At 47.1% G+C, this 13,027-nt stretch overlaps 1 protein-coding gene across 1 annotated transcript in view; it reads left to right on the forward strand.

Annotated features, from left to right (window-relative positions):
• SND1 (staphylococcal nuclease and tudor domain containing 1) overlaps positions 1-13,027 on the forward strand; it is a 484,534-nt gene that overhangs the window by 209,070 nt on the left and 262,437 nt on the right. The window contains exon 12 of the mRNA XM_075558633.1: positions 5,925-6,025. Coding sequence (XP_075414748.1) covers positions 5,925-6,025 — 101 coding nt within the window. The remainder of the gene's footprint in view (positions 1-5,924; positions 6,026-13,027) is intronic.

Genomic DNA, 13,027 nt, shown 5'->3' on the forward strand with positions numbered 1-13,027 from the left:
TGAGGTTGGTAGAGCTGCCGTGCTGTGTGGAAGCCCAAGAGCGTCAGGTCCCTCAGTGCAGGGTCTGCAGTTCATGCTCATACTTGCTGAGAAGCAAACCTGCCCTCTGGCTGCTCCGTGTCCACCTTCTCATGGAGACTGTGCGAAGTCCTTTGTTACTTGCTTTTGCCTCTGGGCTGCTGCGTCAGTCACCCTCGGCCAGGTGATGCTGTCTTCTCTTGTGTCTGGTGGTCTTCCAGGCTTTCCCCAATCCCTGGAAAGTCTGTGGAAAGAGTCAGTGGTCATAGCAGGGGGGGATTTTGAGAGGCTTAGGATTGACTCTGTGGAGTAATGGAGGGTTATGTAATGATTATGCAAAAGAACCTCACATAGTAGCCCAGTTACTATTCAGACTACACTCAGACTGCGGCCTGGAATTGTGGACACATGGCTGTTTGCTCCCTGTCTCATCTTTGATGCGCAGGTAGTTCACCTTTCAGCGTTTAAGTACGCAGCAGCAGCAGCAGCAGCTTCAAGTCTGAAATGCCTTCATGGCTTTGCCCTGTTTCTGGTATGACGTATCCTCAGAATTCCTTAGAGGGGCCCAGAGCTACCATTATTCCATTTTGCCAAGCTATTTCCGGGCCTCATTAACTCAAATGTGATCTTGGTTGTATTTTAAATTTTCGTCATCGTTCCTCTGAAGAGTTTCTGAAATTGCTTTCAAGGAAAATTCCATAATTGAATGGGCCAAGGATAAATCAGATGGCCTGCTACCTTTTCTTACCTCGGAGAAACTCTCAAGTAATAAATAGCAGGATCACTTATCTATAAGCCACTTGTCAAATCTGTCATGGAGGGGTGCTTTCCGTTCAGGCAGCTCTCACCTGCACTTTCTCCCAACACCACAGTTCTGTTTCTGCCCCACCACAAATGTTCCGCACACGTGGTTCAAGTGAAACAGCAGCCCGGTCGACAGCTGGGCCGAGTGCTTCTGAGAAAGCCTGGCCATCTCATTTCAAATGTGTCCTTCAGACATGTCTGATGAAAGGCCTTCTGATTCATCTATTCATTCCTACAATTGCTTCCTGCATACCCTCCTGCGATTCGCAGGCCCCGAACCAGCTGTTCCAGTGAATGAAAGGCCTGGCTTCGACTCTGACGGAGTTCACAATCTGTGTATTTCACTTGGGTGCACTGAGTGTGAGGTAGGAATTACAGTGTAAGGAACCCTGGTTGACGTGGGGTTACGATCTTGACTGCAAACCAAAAGGTTGGCAGTTCAAACCTACCAGCCACTTTGGCAGGCGGATCCTGTAAACTGACAGCTTAGGAAACCCCCAGTGGTAATTTTCCTCTGTCTGGTAAGGTTGCTGTGAGTCACAATCCACTGTACCGTGCCTAACCACAACAAAACAAACCTCCTGGCGTCCTGGCGGTGTCTGTGGTTAAGTGTATAGGTTCTAGCTAAAGGTTGGTGCACCGAACCCACCCAGAGATGCCTCGGAACGCAGTCCTGGTGATGTGCTTCCCAAAGGTCATTGGCCTTGCAAACCCTGCTCGACACAGGGGTCACCGTGAACCCGGTTCCCTCAAGTGCAACTGACCGCACTCATAGTCGGGTAAGCCGGCCATGTCAGTTTCAGTAGCCTTCAGTAGCCTTCGAGTCAAGGCAGGCCCTAGAGTATGTCAGGTTCTCTCCTGTCACCATACTTCCTGGCCTGTATGCTGAGCAGATAATGGAGAAGCTGGCTTGCGTGAAGAGGCTGTGATGTCAGGATTGGAAGAAGGCTTATTAACAACCTGCGGATTGCAGAGGACACAACCTGGAAGTGAGGAGGCGGGAAGCACTTGCTGATGAAGTTCACAGCTCACAGTCTTCAGTGTGGTGTACAGCTCAGTCAGTGTAAAGAAGCCCAGTTCCTCACAACTGGGCCAGTAGGTATCATCCTGGTCAGTGGAGGTAAGGTTGAAATTGCCAAGGATTTTGTTGGGATTTATAATCATCATGGAAACAGCAGTTGAGATCAAAAGATACATTATATTAGGCAAATCTGCATACATAAAGCAGTGGTTTTTAACCTTCCTAATGCCCCAGCCCTCCTCATGTTGTGGTGACCCCCAATTGTAAAAGTAATTTCATTGCGACTTAATAACTCATTTTGCTACCGTTATGATTCAGGCAACCCCTGTGAAAGGGTCACTCACCCCCCCCCAAAGGGGTCGCGACCCACAGGTTGAGAACCACTGCATTCGCGCAAAGATGTTACTTTGAGGACTGAGGTGTACCTGACCCAAGCCAAAGAATTCTCTATTGCCTCACATGCACGTGAGAGTTGGATATTGAATCAGGAAGACTGAAGAAGAATAGATGCGTTTGAATTGTGGTGCTGGAGAAGATTATTGCAGTACCATGGACTGCTAAAAGGACAGACCAAGACAGACAGAGACAAGGATGGCAAAACGTCGTCTAACATGCTTTGGACATATTGTCAGGAGAGACCAGTCCGCGGATTGAAGCATCCTGCACAGTGACATGGAGGGAAGCCCCGCAGTGAGCTGGATTGACACCGTTGCTGTATCAGTGGGCTCCAGCAGAGGACTCGGTGTGCGGATGGCACAGCATCAGGCAGTGCTTTGCAGTATTTCATTCTGTTGTGCACACGGTCTCTACGGGTGGTAGCTGACTGGATGCCACACAGAGTTCTCCTCTTGCGCTGCCATTTTCCAAGTCAAGAAGCTAAAGATCCGAGGTGACTCATTTGGACGGGGGTGATGAGATGTCAGCAGGCAGGCAGCCAGGGCTCCTTCTGGTCTTAGTGTCATGCATATGGAAAAGACTTATCTAGCCAACCCTCGAGGAATACCTCTGTCTGGAGTGTGAAGAGCAAATCTTTTAATAATTCATTTCTTCTCTTTAACTCAGGTCCTTCCATATACACTTGCCCACAAACAGAAATTTCAGGATACCATTGACTCTGGCAAAGTGGCAAGATTTGTAGTTGTTTTAATTGAGACTGTTTAAAAGGCAGCTCTGATTCAAGTGATTGACAGATCTGTGATGAGTACCTAGACAGGAAAACCTCTGAGGTAAGGGACTAGTTCTCAGAATCCACAGGAGAGGGACATAAATGCTAATTACACATCGACTTTAATTTCTGGTTTGTCATAGCAGCCTGCAGGTGTGTATCTTGGCTATGGGCTATTCTGAGGGCCTCATTTGTATTTGAGATTTTCTTTAATAATACTGCTTCCACTCAGAGCTCTTTAATCTCTTTCTCTGGGTACAGGAAAAATGTAATTGGCAAGGGGGCCGTCGTTGGTTCTCTTAGTTATTGAAAATTACTATTTTTCCTCCCCATTGATTTTCCTGGAAGACCATTTGGGGTGCTGCTTCATTGCAGTCTTCTGACCTGGAAGAGCCACAGGTGTTCTCTCCCCCAGCCACCCCCACCCCCAGCACTAGGACCCATGTAGACTTCTGGATGGAGTGGTATCACCCTGGGTAGAGAGATGATGTTGTTCTGTACGTGTCTGTGCTGACGGGCTGCTGTCCCAACCTGTCCATGTGCCCAGAAAACTTGGCATTGGCATGTGCAACGTCACCTTGAGAGTCGAAACATTTTACACACACACACACACACACACACACACACACACACACACACTAGAATTGAGGGGCCAGAGCTTGTTTTTATGGGTTGAGTTAAAGCTCAACGGTCAGTGAACCTCTTTCTTCATTTCCAGGTCTCTGCTGAGTTTCTCCCAAAGGCCCCAGGTTGGACCCCACCCTCTAGTCATGCCCTTTCTTAAGGTGGACTTGAGACACTGTGCGTTCCACGGCCTGGCTACTCTTGAGGTTTGACATCTCGACCCTCCTGGTTTCCTCTGTGATTTTCCCATGGCCCCAACACATCTCCTATCCTCTTCCTGCTTTGGACGGTTAGGCGCGTTGGTGCTAGAAACAGGCGCTCAATAGAGCAAACACCCTCAAGAGGGTTTGCCAGAGAAGAGGTGCAGGAGGTGTGGAGATAAGGGATCTGGAGAGTGCACTTCTCCCCCCAAGAATTTAAGCCAGCTGCCTGACTCCCTTCCTGGCTGTTTCTGGCCAGCTGACCACTGAGAAATCAATCCTCTTGGTTGGCGGTGGTAGTTGTTGAACCTAAACCCACTTGCTGACGTGGCTCGCTTGTAGCTGTAGAGTAATCGATGAAACCTCGCAGTAATTCCACTGCAGGCCTCCATCACAGGTGCCACGAACGGTGGCTCACAGCAACAGACATGTGTGTTCCTAGGTCTGGAGGCCAGAAGCCTGGGGTCAACCTGGTTATGGAACCACGCTCCCCACAAGGGCTCTAGGGAAAGCTCCTCCTGTCTCTCCTAGCTTCTTGCGATTGCTGGCTTCACGTTCTTCGGCTGATGGCTACAGCAGCTCCTCTTCTTCTGCCATCCTCACTTGGGCGCTTCCGGTCACTGTGCCCAAGTGTCCCTCTGCCATAGGACATATTGGACTTAGCCTCCTCAAGCCAGTATGATCTTGACTTGGTTTCATGAAAGAGTCTCATTTCAAGTACGATCCCACCACCAGAAGGTGTGCCTAGGTTTTTGTTTTGGTTCGTTTTTGAGGGGAGAGGGAGGCCACTTTCCAACCCAGTGTGAGGGTCATCTCTGACTGCCCTCGCTTCTGTGCTGTTATGACTGTGCCCCGCAGAGAAAGCACGAGCTCCCTCGCTCAGCGCTGAAGTGGCGTTCAGTTGTTTCTGAAACACGGTGAGCTGAAGTGTTCAAGTGAGTGATGTGGCAGTGGGAATTTTGAGGCAATTGTCCTTTCCCAAATTTCCAAGGAGTTTTTAAAACGTGTTTCTTAGGAGCTGGCAGTTGGAACTGACTTGAATGGTGCTTGCCAGCAGTGGGGACGGGCTGCTGCCTCGAAGCTGCGCAGCGTTGGGAGGACAGACACTGGGCGGCTGTGGGAGGAGAGACACTGGGCGGCTGTAGACAGCTGCACGGCACAGCCCTTCAACACACAGTTTGGCCACGACTCAAGCTTCACCATAGACGTTAGCTTGTCCAACCTGGGCATGTTTGCTCATGGCTCCCCAGGCTATGAGTGTCCAACTCCTGGACAACTGGCTCTTGCCCCTTACTGTTAGGTGCATGTCTCTTTAATGTGAAACACAACACATTCTTCATTGTAATCCATCACCTTTTAAATCATTCCAAAGACGCGGAGTCACTCGTGCACTCAAGTAAGTTTAAACAGGAACCACACACCAGTTGGACTTAATGAGACACTTAGGACTGGATCTCGTTGCCTGTGCTGGTTTCTTTTGACACACAGCCATGTTCATTTTAGTATGCCTCGCCTGTCACTTCCTTGAGAGCTAGGCCACCACTAGATCAACCGTAGCCTTTCTTCATGCTCTTTGGGCAGAAGACTCAGTTTGTTCTGCATTTCTTCCCAGTTGGAGACCATGTCCTGGAGAAGGACTCAATAGCAGATAGGATTTGATCATTCAGAACTCTGGTCCTGGCCTTGTCTGTTTTCTAAACTTGCTAACTGCAACTGTGTTGGCCCTGGGCCTATTTCCCCTCTGGTTAGTTCTCTTGATTCTACTCAAGCTGCTCCTGGAAAAGTTAGACTGAAATTATGTACAGGTTTCCTCTGGGGGCCTTTCATTTAAAACAAGCATATTCGAAAGGTTCTGACCCAGAAAAGGCTAAAGAATGGCTTTCCTGTAATGTCGCGAAAGTCCTTCCTGCATATGGGTTGCAAGCCTTTTCTCTGTCCAGCCTGAAATGGTCAGCCAGTTATTACTCTTAAGGGATCAGCTACCTTTTCATCCTTGTTTTGTCGATCGTACACTCAGCAAATCGAGCTGTGAGGTGAAGATTCGCAAATATGCCTGCACGTGTGGCTCTGATGTCTGCTTCTTTGTCCCCAGGTCAGCGTGACTGTAGACTACATCAGACCAGCCAGCCCAGCCACCGAGACCGTGCCTGCCTTCTCGGAGCGGACCTGTGCCACTGTCACCATTGGAGGAGTGTGAGTGTCCCACGGCTTAGACCAGCCTCGCCCGCCTGCCTGCTTCGCTGTCTCTTGGTCTTGCCCTCCTCACTCTTGTTAAAGTTGCCCATGTGCCCGTATGCTGCTGTAGATTTGCACAGTGATTTAATTGCCTTGGCTGGTTATCATTTATGATTTATTGGGCCATTTCACTCACGTTATTGCTGTTAATAATGCCATTTACTGAGTGTCACCCAGACTGTAGGTACTATCCAAGATGTACTTAGAGCCTCTGCTCGTGGGTTTAGGAGGTTCATATGTAGACACACACTTGCTGTGCATAGAGAGATGTGATCACTAGGTGACAGGTGGGGTCTTCCTCGTCTACTGGACTGGCTGGATCCTGGTTATATCCCAGGGTCTTGTTCAGTTCAGGTGATCAACAGAATCTTCCAGGGAGGAGGAAGTCCGCTGGACCATGCTTTCACAATAGATATTAAACAATCAGTAAGTCCCCTGTAGCAATTCTTACGCTGCATAAAATATATCAGTATGGTAATTGTTTCTTTCTCTGTGTAAGGATCTTAAGTGCTGTTCGTTACCACACTGGTGTTTTTATATTTTTTCTATGGGACCAGCGGAGGAGAAGGAGATAACTAGGTCCTCATCAAACAGGGGTGGTCTCAGTCCAGGGCCAGAGAAGCCCCGTAGGCACTCTGCCTCTGACGCTGCGCGGCCTGCAAAGGGCATGAGGACCTTCCAGATGAGTGAGTGGGGTCCCAGAGGAAGCTCACCCAGCAAACAGCCTCTTCGCCCTCATTTTTCTGTCGCTTTGCAGATGACTTGTTTCAGTCTCTGCTCAATTGGTGGTAGAAAGACGGGGCCATCGGCTCCTGTGCAGATTTACGTACATCCTTGGAGACCGTGAGGCAATTCTACTGTTCTCCCGTCACTGTGGGTTGCGTAGTAGCTTTAGTTTGGGGAGCTACCACTTCTGGGTTTTCCATGCTGTTCATGTCCGTACAACAGACACGGGTTTTCTCTTGGATGGTTTCTGCCGGGACCTTAGTCCCCCAGTATAGGTCCGGGTGTTGTTAGAAGCAGATTCTTGCCAAAGCGGATCATACTTTGAAATCTGAAGTACCAGGGCACATTTTCGTCATTCGCCTAGCTGTATACCTTACCTTAATGGTTTATGGCCAATTGATGGTCACTTCTGCAGAAGTGGATTCATGCTTCCATCCCCGATATGAAGCATTGTGTTGTCACAGACAGGTCCATGGATCAGGGCCCCTGCCACGTAGTTGCCAGGGAAAAGGATGACACAACTGGAACGTGTGTCTTTGGTTTTGGCAGGTGGCCACCACCAGTGTTTATCTAACAAGCCATTAAACGAGATCATCTCATTTACCTAAGCAAGATTATACTGCTTAAGATTCGGCATTCTGGGAGTGTTTCATAGGGATTGTATTAGTGGGCCATGTGGGACAGCTGATCTACATCCTTTTCACGGGAGGTTGCTATGGCTGCACTCCAGACTGTGCTGGTCTTGACCGTGACTGAGATGACGTCTTCAACCTGGCAGTTGGCAGTGTGGGGCTGACTCTGTGTGTCTGCCAGGGTTTGGGTGGTTCTCCAGACGACGAAACCGGCTGTCGACACCTGTTTTCTGGTAGGTTGGTCAGCTCGTTGATTCCTCTAAATTGACAATTGAAGGTAGCTGCACTCCAGGTTCTTGTCCTTCCGGCTCTTCAGTCCTGTAAGATTATTCCTCTGTGTGACTTACTGGAGGACTATTCACTGTCCCTATTCCTCTGAATGCTTCCATCGTCTCCTAGGATTAGACCAGTCTGGATTAGACCAGTCGGGTGCTATCAGGAAAGGTGTCTTCATAAATCGCCCGGCTGCAGAGACCTTACTGTTGGGGCCATCTCTTGCTAGAAAGAAAGCTCCCTGAAAAAAGCGATCGGGGCTATGAAAGTTTATAACTGATTATTTTCTTCTTTTGTTTGGTTACTGAAGCCCAGTGCCAAAGGTTGACCGTCTCTGATAGTACGGTGCTTTCTGGGCTCTCTCTGCCTTCATAGCCTTCTAAATCGTACCCCATTACCATGTTGAACACGTTACCATGTGTTGCCTATCATTCAGGAAACATTCTGCGAAATAGGATGTTCCAAGATTTGAAGGCTGTGCAGTCCCTGAATTACGAACAAATGGTTTTGCTATATCTGTTTTGAAGTTGAACTTTTATGCAAATCAAACAGTTTGGTGTGGCTTTAGTCTAATGTCAGTTAAGTGTCTTAACGTATAACCTATAGTGTTGCTTTTTATGAATAAAAGGCATTAGAGAAGCCCTTCCAGATACACTAAAACATGACACAGTGATATTAATGTTTGTCCCAAACGAGCAATCGTACATATACACGTACATTGTACATATGTACATATGGAACTTCTAATGATAGCCCTTATAGAGATCACAGATGTTCTGCGACACATGGTTATATTTTTCTTTACCATATTTTTCTTTGTATACTTTTGCCAATCACTTTGAATGATTGTAGAAAAGTTGAGATGCTAAGAAGAAATTTCAAATGTCCAACATACACACAAATTAAAATATACTAGAAGGTTGCTGGTGGGTAGTGGGGTAAGCTAACTGCATGTCTGGCCGTTCAAAATCTACCAGCTGTTGTTATACAGAGAGAAACACGAGGATTTTTGCTCCTGTATTGAGTTGCGGTCCGGGAATCCCTATAGATAGGATTGGTAGAAGTTAGAATCCACTCCGTGGCAGGGAGGTTGGTTTACAGAAGTCCTCTAAGAACCCCGATGGTTAAGCAATTGATGGCCAAGACAAAGATCTGCAGTTTGAGCCCACTGGCCACTCTGTAGGAGAAAGACGAGGCTGTCTGCTTCCTTACCGATTTCAGTCTTTGAAACCCGTGGTGGGCAGTTCTGTCCTGTCCTGGAGGGTTGAGAAGAGTCAATATCAACTGCCTGGGAACAAGTTTGCTTTTTTGGTAGAGAAGCCTACTCCCTGTTGAAGCAGTTATTTTAAAACATTGATTACAGAAGGAAAGTGTGGTTAAAATTTCAGTTTACTTTCATTTGAAACAAAAATTTGAAATCCTTGGCATCTGGGCAGTGTGGGTCAACCACTGGCTGTTCTGTGCACACCTGCTGGTGTGGATGAGGGCCAGAAGAGAGTGCTTGAGCTTTGGGCTTTCTATCCCACTCCTGTTAACAGTCACCTGGCCTGTTTGTTTTGAGCCATTTCATAAGCCTTGCCTCTTTATTGAATCTTTTTAAAGCATTTAAGTCTTTTCCTGAACACAGACTCATTCTTTGCGTACTCATATTTCAATGATTAATGCAATCCTTAATGAAGTATCTAATTAAATAGAGCCTCCCCCAGGATAAGCAGACTTGGGCACAAAAACAAAGGACTCCTGTTTGGGAACAGAAGCGCACAGGGGGATGTTGAGAGGCCCTCTCTGGTGGGCATCAGACTGGAGGGGGCCAGCTGAGGTCAAGTTAGCCAGGAGAGCCGCTTTGGGGGCCGCATTGCCCCCGAAAGGGAGGAGGAGGCCTTGTTTGAGCTTGTTGAAATGTTGAGGAATTAGCATAATTAATCGTCATAATCTGTGGACATAGCGTGTACTGTGAGATTCCATCGTACAGTTCTTCTTCCGGCCTGTTGGCTTTCCAGTCATCTCAGCCGACAGCCGGGGCTCTGCTGGGAAGCTGGTGATTCCCTGGGAGAGAGAAAGAAGAGGCAGGTGAGATGAGTCTGCCTGCGTTCTTGCCAAGCAGATTGCTCAGTGCATTTCGCCTGCCCCAGCCCTGACTGGGTCCTCCATGGGATGGATTCCTTCTGGTCCTGCCGCTCCTCCTCCAGCTGCGTGGGTGGTCGCTGAGTCAGCATCCTGGAGGCTCCTTGCTGTGACGCTGGCCCCAGCTCCCTGTCCTTGGGGAATCTATGAGAATGAGGCTCATGGTTCCTCTAATAGATTAAAAGTTTTTTCTTGATTAACTTCACTGTGGATTTGGCAAGGGTTGTTATCCGTTAATCAAAACAGTTTAAATAAAAAATAAAAAGATCAAACTCTGAGTGGTTTCTCATTCTCTGGCTCCCGGGTAGGGAATTAGCCGAGCCTTTCAGGCCCGGTTTGTGACATGGAACTGTCAAGATGGCGCTTCCTGCTAATTACTTTTTATTGTATTTAAGACACTTAAATAACTTTTCTTGTGATTTAGTCTTCTCTGTAATTAGCTCCAGTGATTAAAATCGCGTTCTCTTGCTGTTGCCGGCACTTCTTGGAGGCAGATTTTTCTGGGTGACCTTTCCCTGGGCTGGACTTGCCAATTACTTTGAGCTCTGGTTTGACAAACACAGATCATGTACTAGCAGGTCGCCAGGATCGCGTTTTCAAAGAAGAGTTTTAAGAAGGAATATGGTCATGTTTGACAAAGACACCTAAGACCTAGAACTGAGGGTCAACCTTCAAGCAAGGTCAAACATCACACACAGTCAAACTCCCCCTCCCATTTCTCCCCCATGCCCCTGAAAAACTGTCACCTAGCTGCAAGGGACAGCGTCACTGATGCATTTCCCCACTCGTCCCCATCCTGTGAGCTATCTCAGTGGTAGGAAGAACAGGCCCGGCCAGTGGCACAGAGATGGCACGGGCTTGGGCACAATTGGAAAATGCTGGTTTTGGCCTTTCAAGAGGCAGTTTGTATGTTGGAGCTTTGTTGCTGTCCGTGTGTGGCCACGCTCATAGGGTGTTGTGGAAGACCTGCTGGTGGGGGCATCTTAGGTGGCCCCTTTGCTCTAGTGATTCATCATCACTGGACCCAGATTCTTCTTCACGGAGCTTGGCTTTACTGATAGAGGCAGGCATTAAACTTGTAAGGGCACGGGGCTGCCTTTGCTTTTCTCCTTGGATTCCAATTTGCAGGGATACGGCTCCCCCCCACCCCCTCACCCCTCCCCACCCCCCAGCACTTGTTAGTGACCGAGGTATTAGCTCAGGTCTTGTCCTTGTTCTGCTACAATAATCCTCTTCTAATCCGAGTTCCGTTTTTCTCCGCCACAGTAGGAATAAGTGTCATAGGATCCCAGCTTTCCTGGCTGGAGTTCCGTAGCTTTAAGGCTTTCTCTGTCAGGCCAAACAAGCTCACTCAAGGTTTTTAAATCTTTTAAACATACTAACATCTGACTTTCAGTCTAAACCCAGGAAGAAAGTGACCTCTTTAAACCCTGCTTTCGGCCCTAGTGTCCTGAGGCAGCCTGGTCTATAGCAGCCAGAAGGCCCCTCCGGCCTGCTCTGGGGCAGTGTGGTGGCAGCAACCCTGTCAGTCACTCGGCCACTGTGTAGGATCTGGGTGGTAGCCAACCTTTTCTCCACAGATTGACTGCTTGTACGTCACTGTATCTAATCACATTCGATTGTTCTCTTTTGCTTTTTACATTTCACTTTGTTTCTGCTTTGAAGGTAAAATAAGATACAAAAGTGAAAAGGTTTTTCTTCTTTTTTAATCATTTGATCGGGGGCTCTTATAACAATCCATACATCAACTATCTCAAGCACATTTGTTCATATGTTGTCATCATCATTTTCAAAACAGTTTCTTTGTACTTGAGCCCTTGGTATGGATTTCTCATCCACCACCACTCCTTGTGAACCCTTGATAAATTATAACTTATTTTCATATTTTATACCATCCACTATCACCCTACACCCACATTTCTGTTGTTCATCCTCCTGGGGTGGGTTTTCTATAGATCAGTTCCTCCTTCTCCCTCTATCTTCTGCCTACCCTCATGGTATTGCTATTCCCATTACTGTCCCTGGGGGGTTTAGCTGTTCTGGATTCTGTGTATGGAGAGCTCTTACCTGTACCAGTGTACATGCTCCGATCTCGCCGGATTTGTAAAGTAGAACTGGGATCATGATAGTCAGGGGAGGAAAAGAAATGTTTTGTGTTTCGTTGGTAGTATACTGCATTCTGGCTGACCCGTCCCTTCCTTGTGACCCTTCTGTGAAGGGATGTCCCGTTGTCTACAGTTGGGCTTTTGGTCCCCACCACTACCCCACTCGTTTGCATTAGTATGATTGTTTTGGGTCTTCTGATGCTGGATACCTGACACCTTATGATCATACAGGGTGGTGTGCTTCTTCCATGTGGGCTTTGTTGATTCCCAGCTAGATGGCTGCTTGTTTATCTTTAAACCTTTAAACCCCAGATGCTATATCTTTTAATAACTGGGCACCATCAGCTTTCTTCACCATATTTGCTTATGCACCCGCTTTGTCTTCAGCGATCGTGTTGGAAATATGAGCATAATAGTAGGTCAGATTATTAGAACAAAGTTGAGGGAGTACTTGAGCAGAGGCCCAATGTCCATTTAATTCCTTAATACTTAGTACAAATATATGTATATAGACCTATATCCCTATCATTATTTATTACCATATATACTCGTGTATAAGCCATTTTCCCAGCACATTTTTTTTATTTTTTAATTTTAACAATTTATTGGGGCTGGTACAATTCTTTTCACAGTTCATACATATACATACATCAGTTGTATAAAGCACATCTGTACAGTCTTTGCCCTAATCATTTTTTTCTCTTTTCTTCTTTTACATTTTATTAGGGACTCAAACAACTCTTACCACAATCCATACATATACATACATCAATTGTATAAAGCACATCCATACATTCCCTGCCCCAATCATTCTCAAGGCATTTGCTCTCCACTTAAGCCCCTTGCATCAGGTCCTCTTTTTTCCCCCCCCCTTCCCAGCACATTTTAAATGCCCTTTTTTGTGGTACAATTAGGTGCCTCAGCTGATAATCCGGCCGGCTTATACTCGAGTATATGTGGTAATAATATATTTACATGCCTGTATTTATATATCCCAAATGTCTTTTCTCTTCTAGTTCTTGTCTCTATTTCCTTTTTCCTCCTGTCCCACTATCATGTCCAACCTTCATTGAGCTCTTAGTAATTCCTCTTGGCCACCT

The sequence above is a fragment of the Tenrec ecaudatus genome, chromosome 9 (genome assembly GCF_050624435.1).
Source record: "Tenrec ecaudatus isolate mTenEca1 chromosome 9, mTenEca1.hap1, whole genome shotgun sequence".
Classification (NCBI taxonomy): domain Eukaryota; kingdom Metazoa; phylum Chordata; class Mammalia; order Afrosoricida; family Tenrecidae; genus Tenrec; species Tenrec ecaudatus.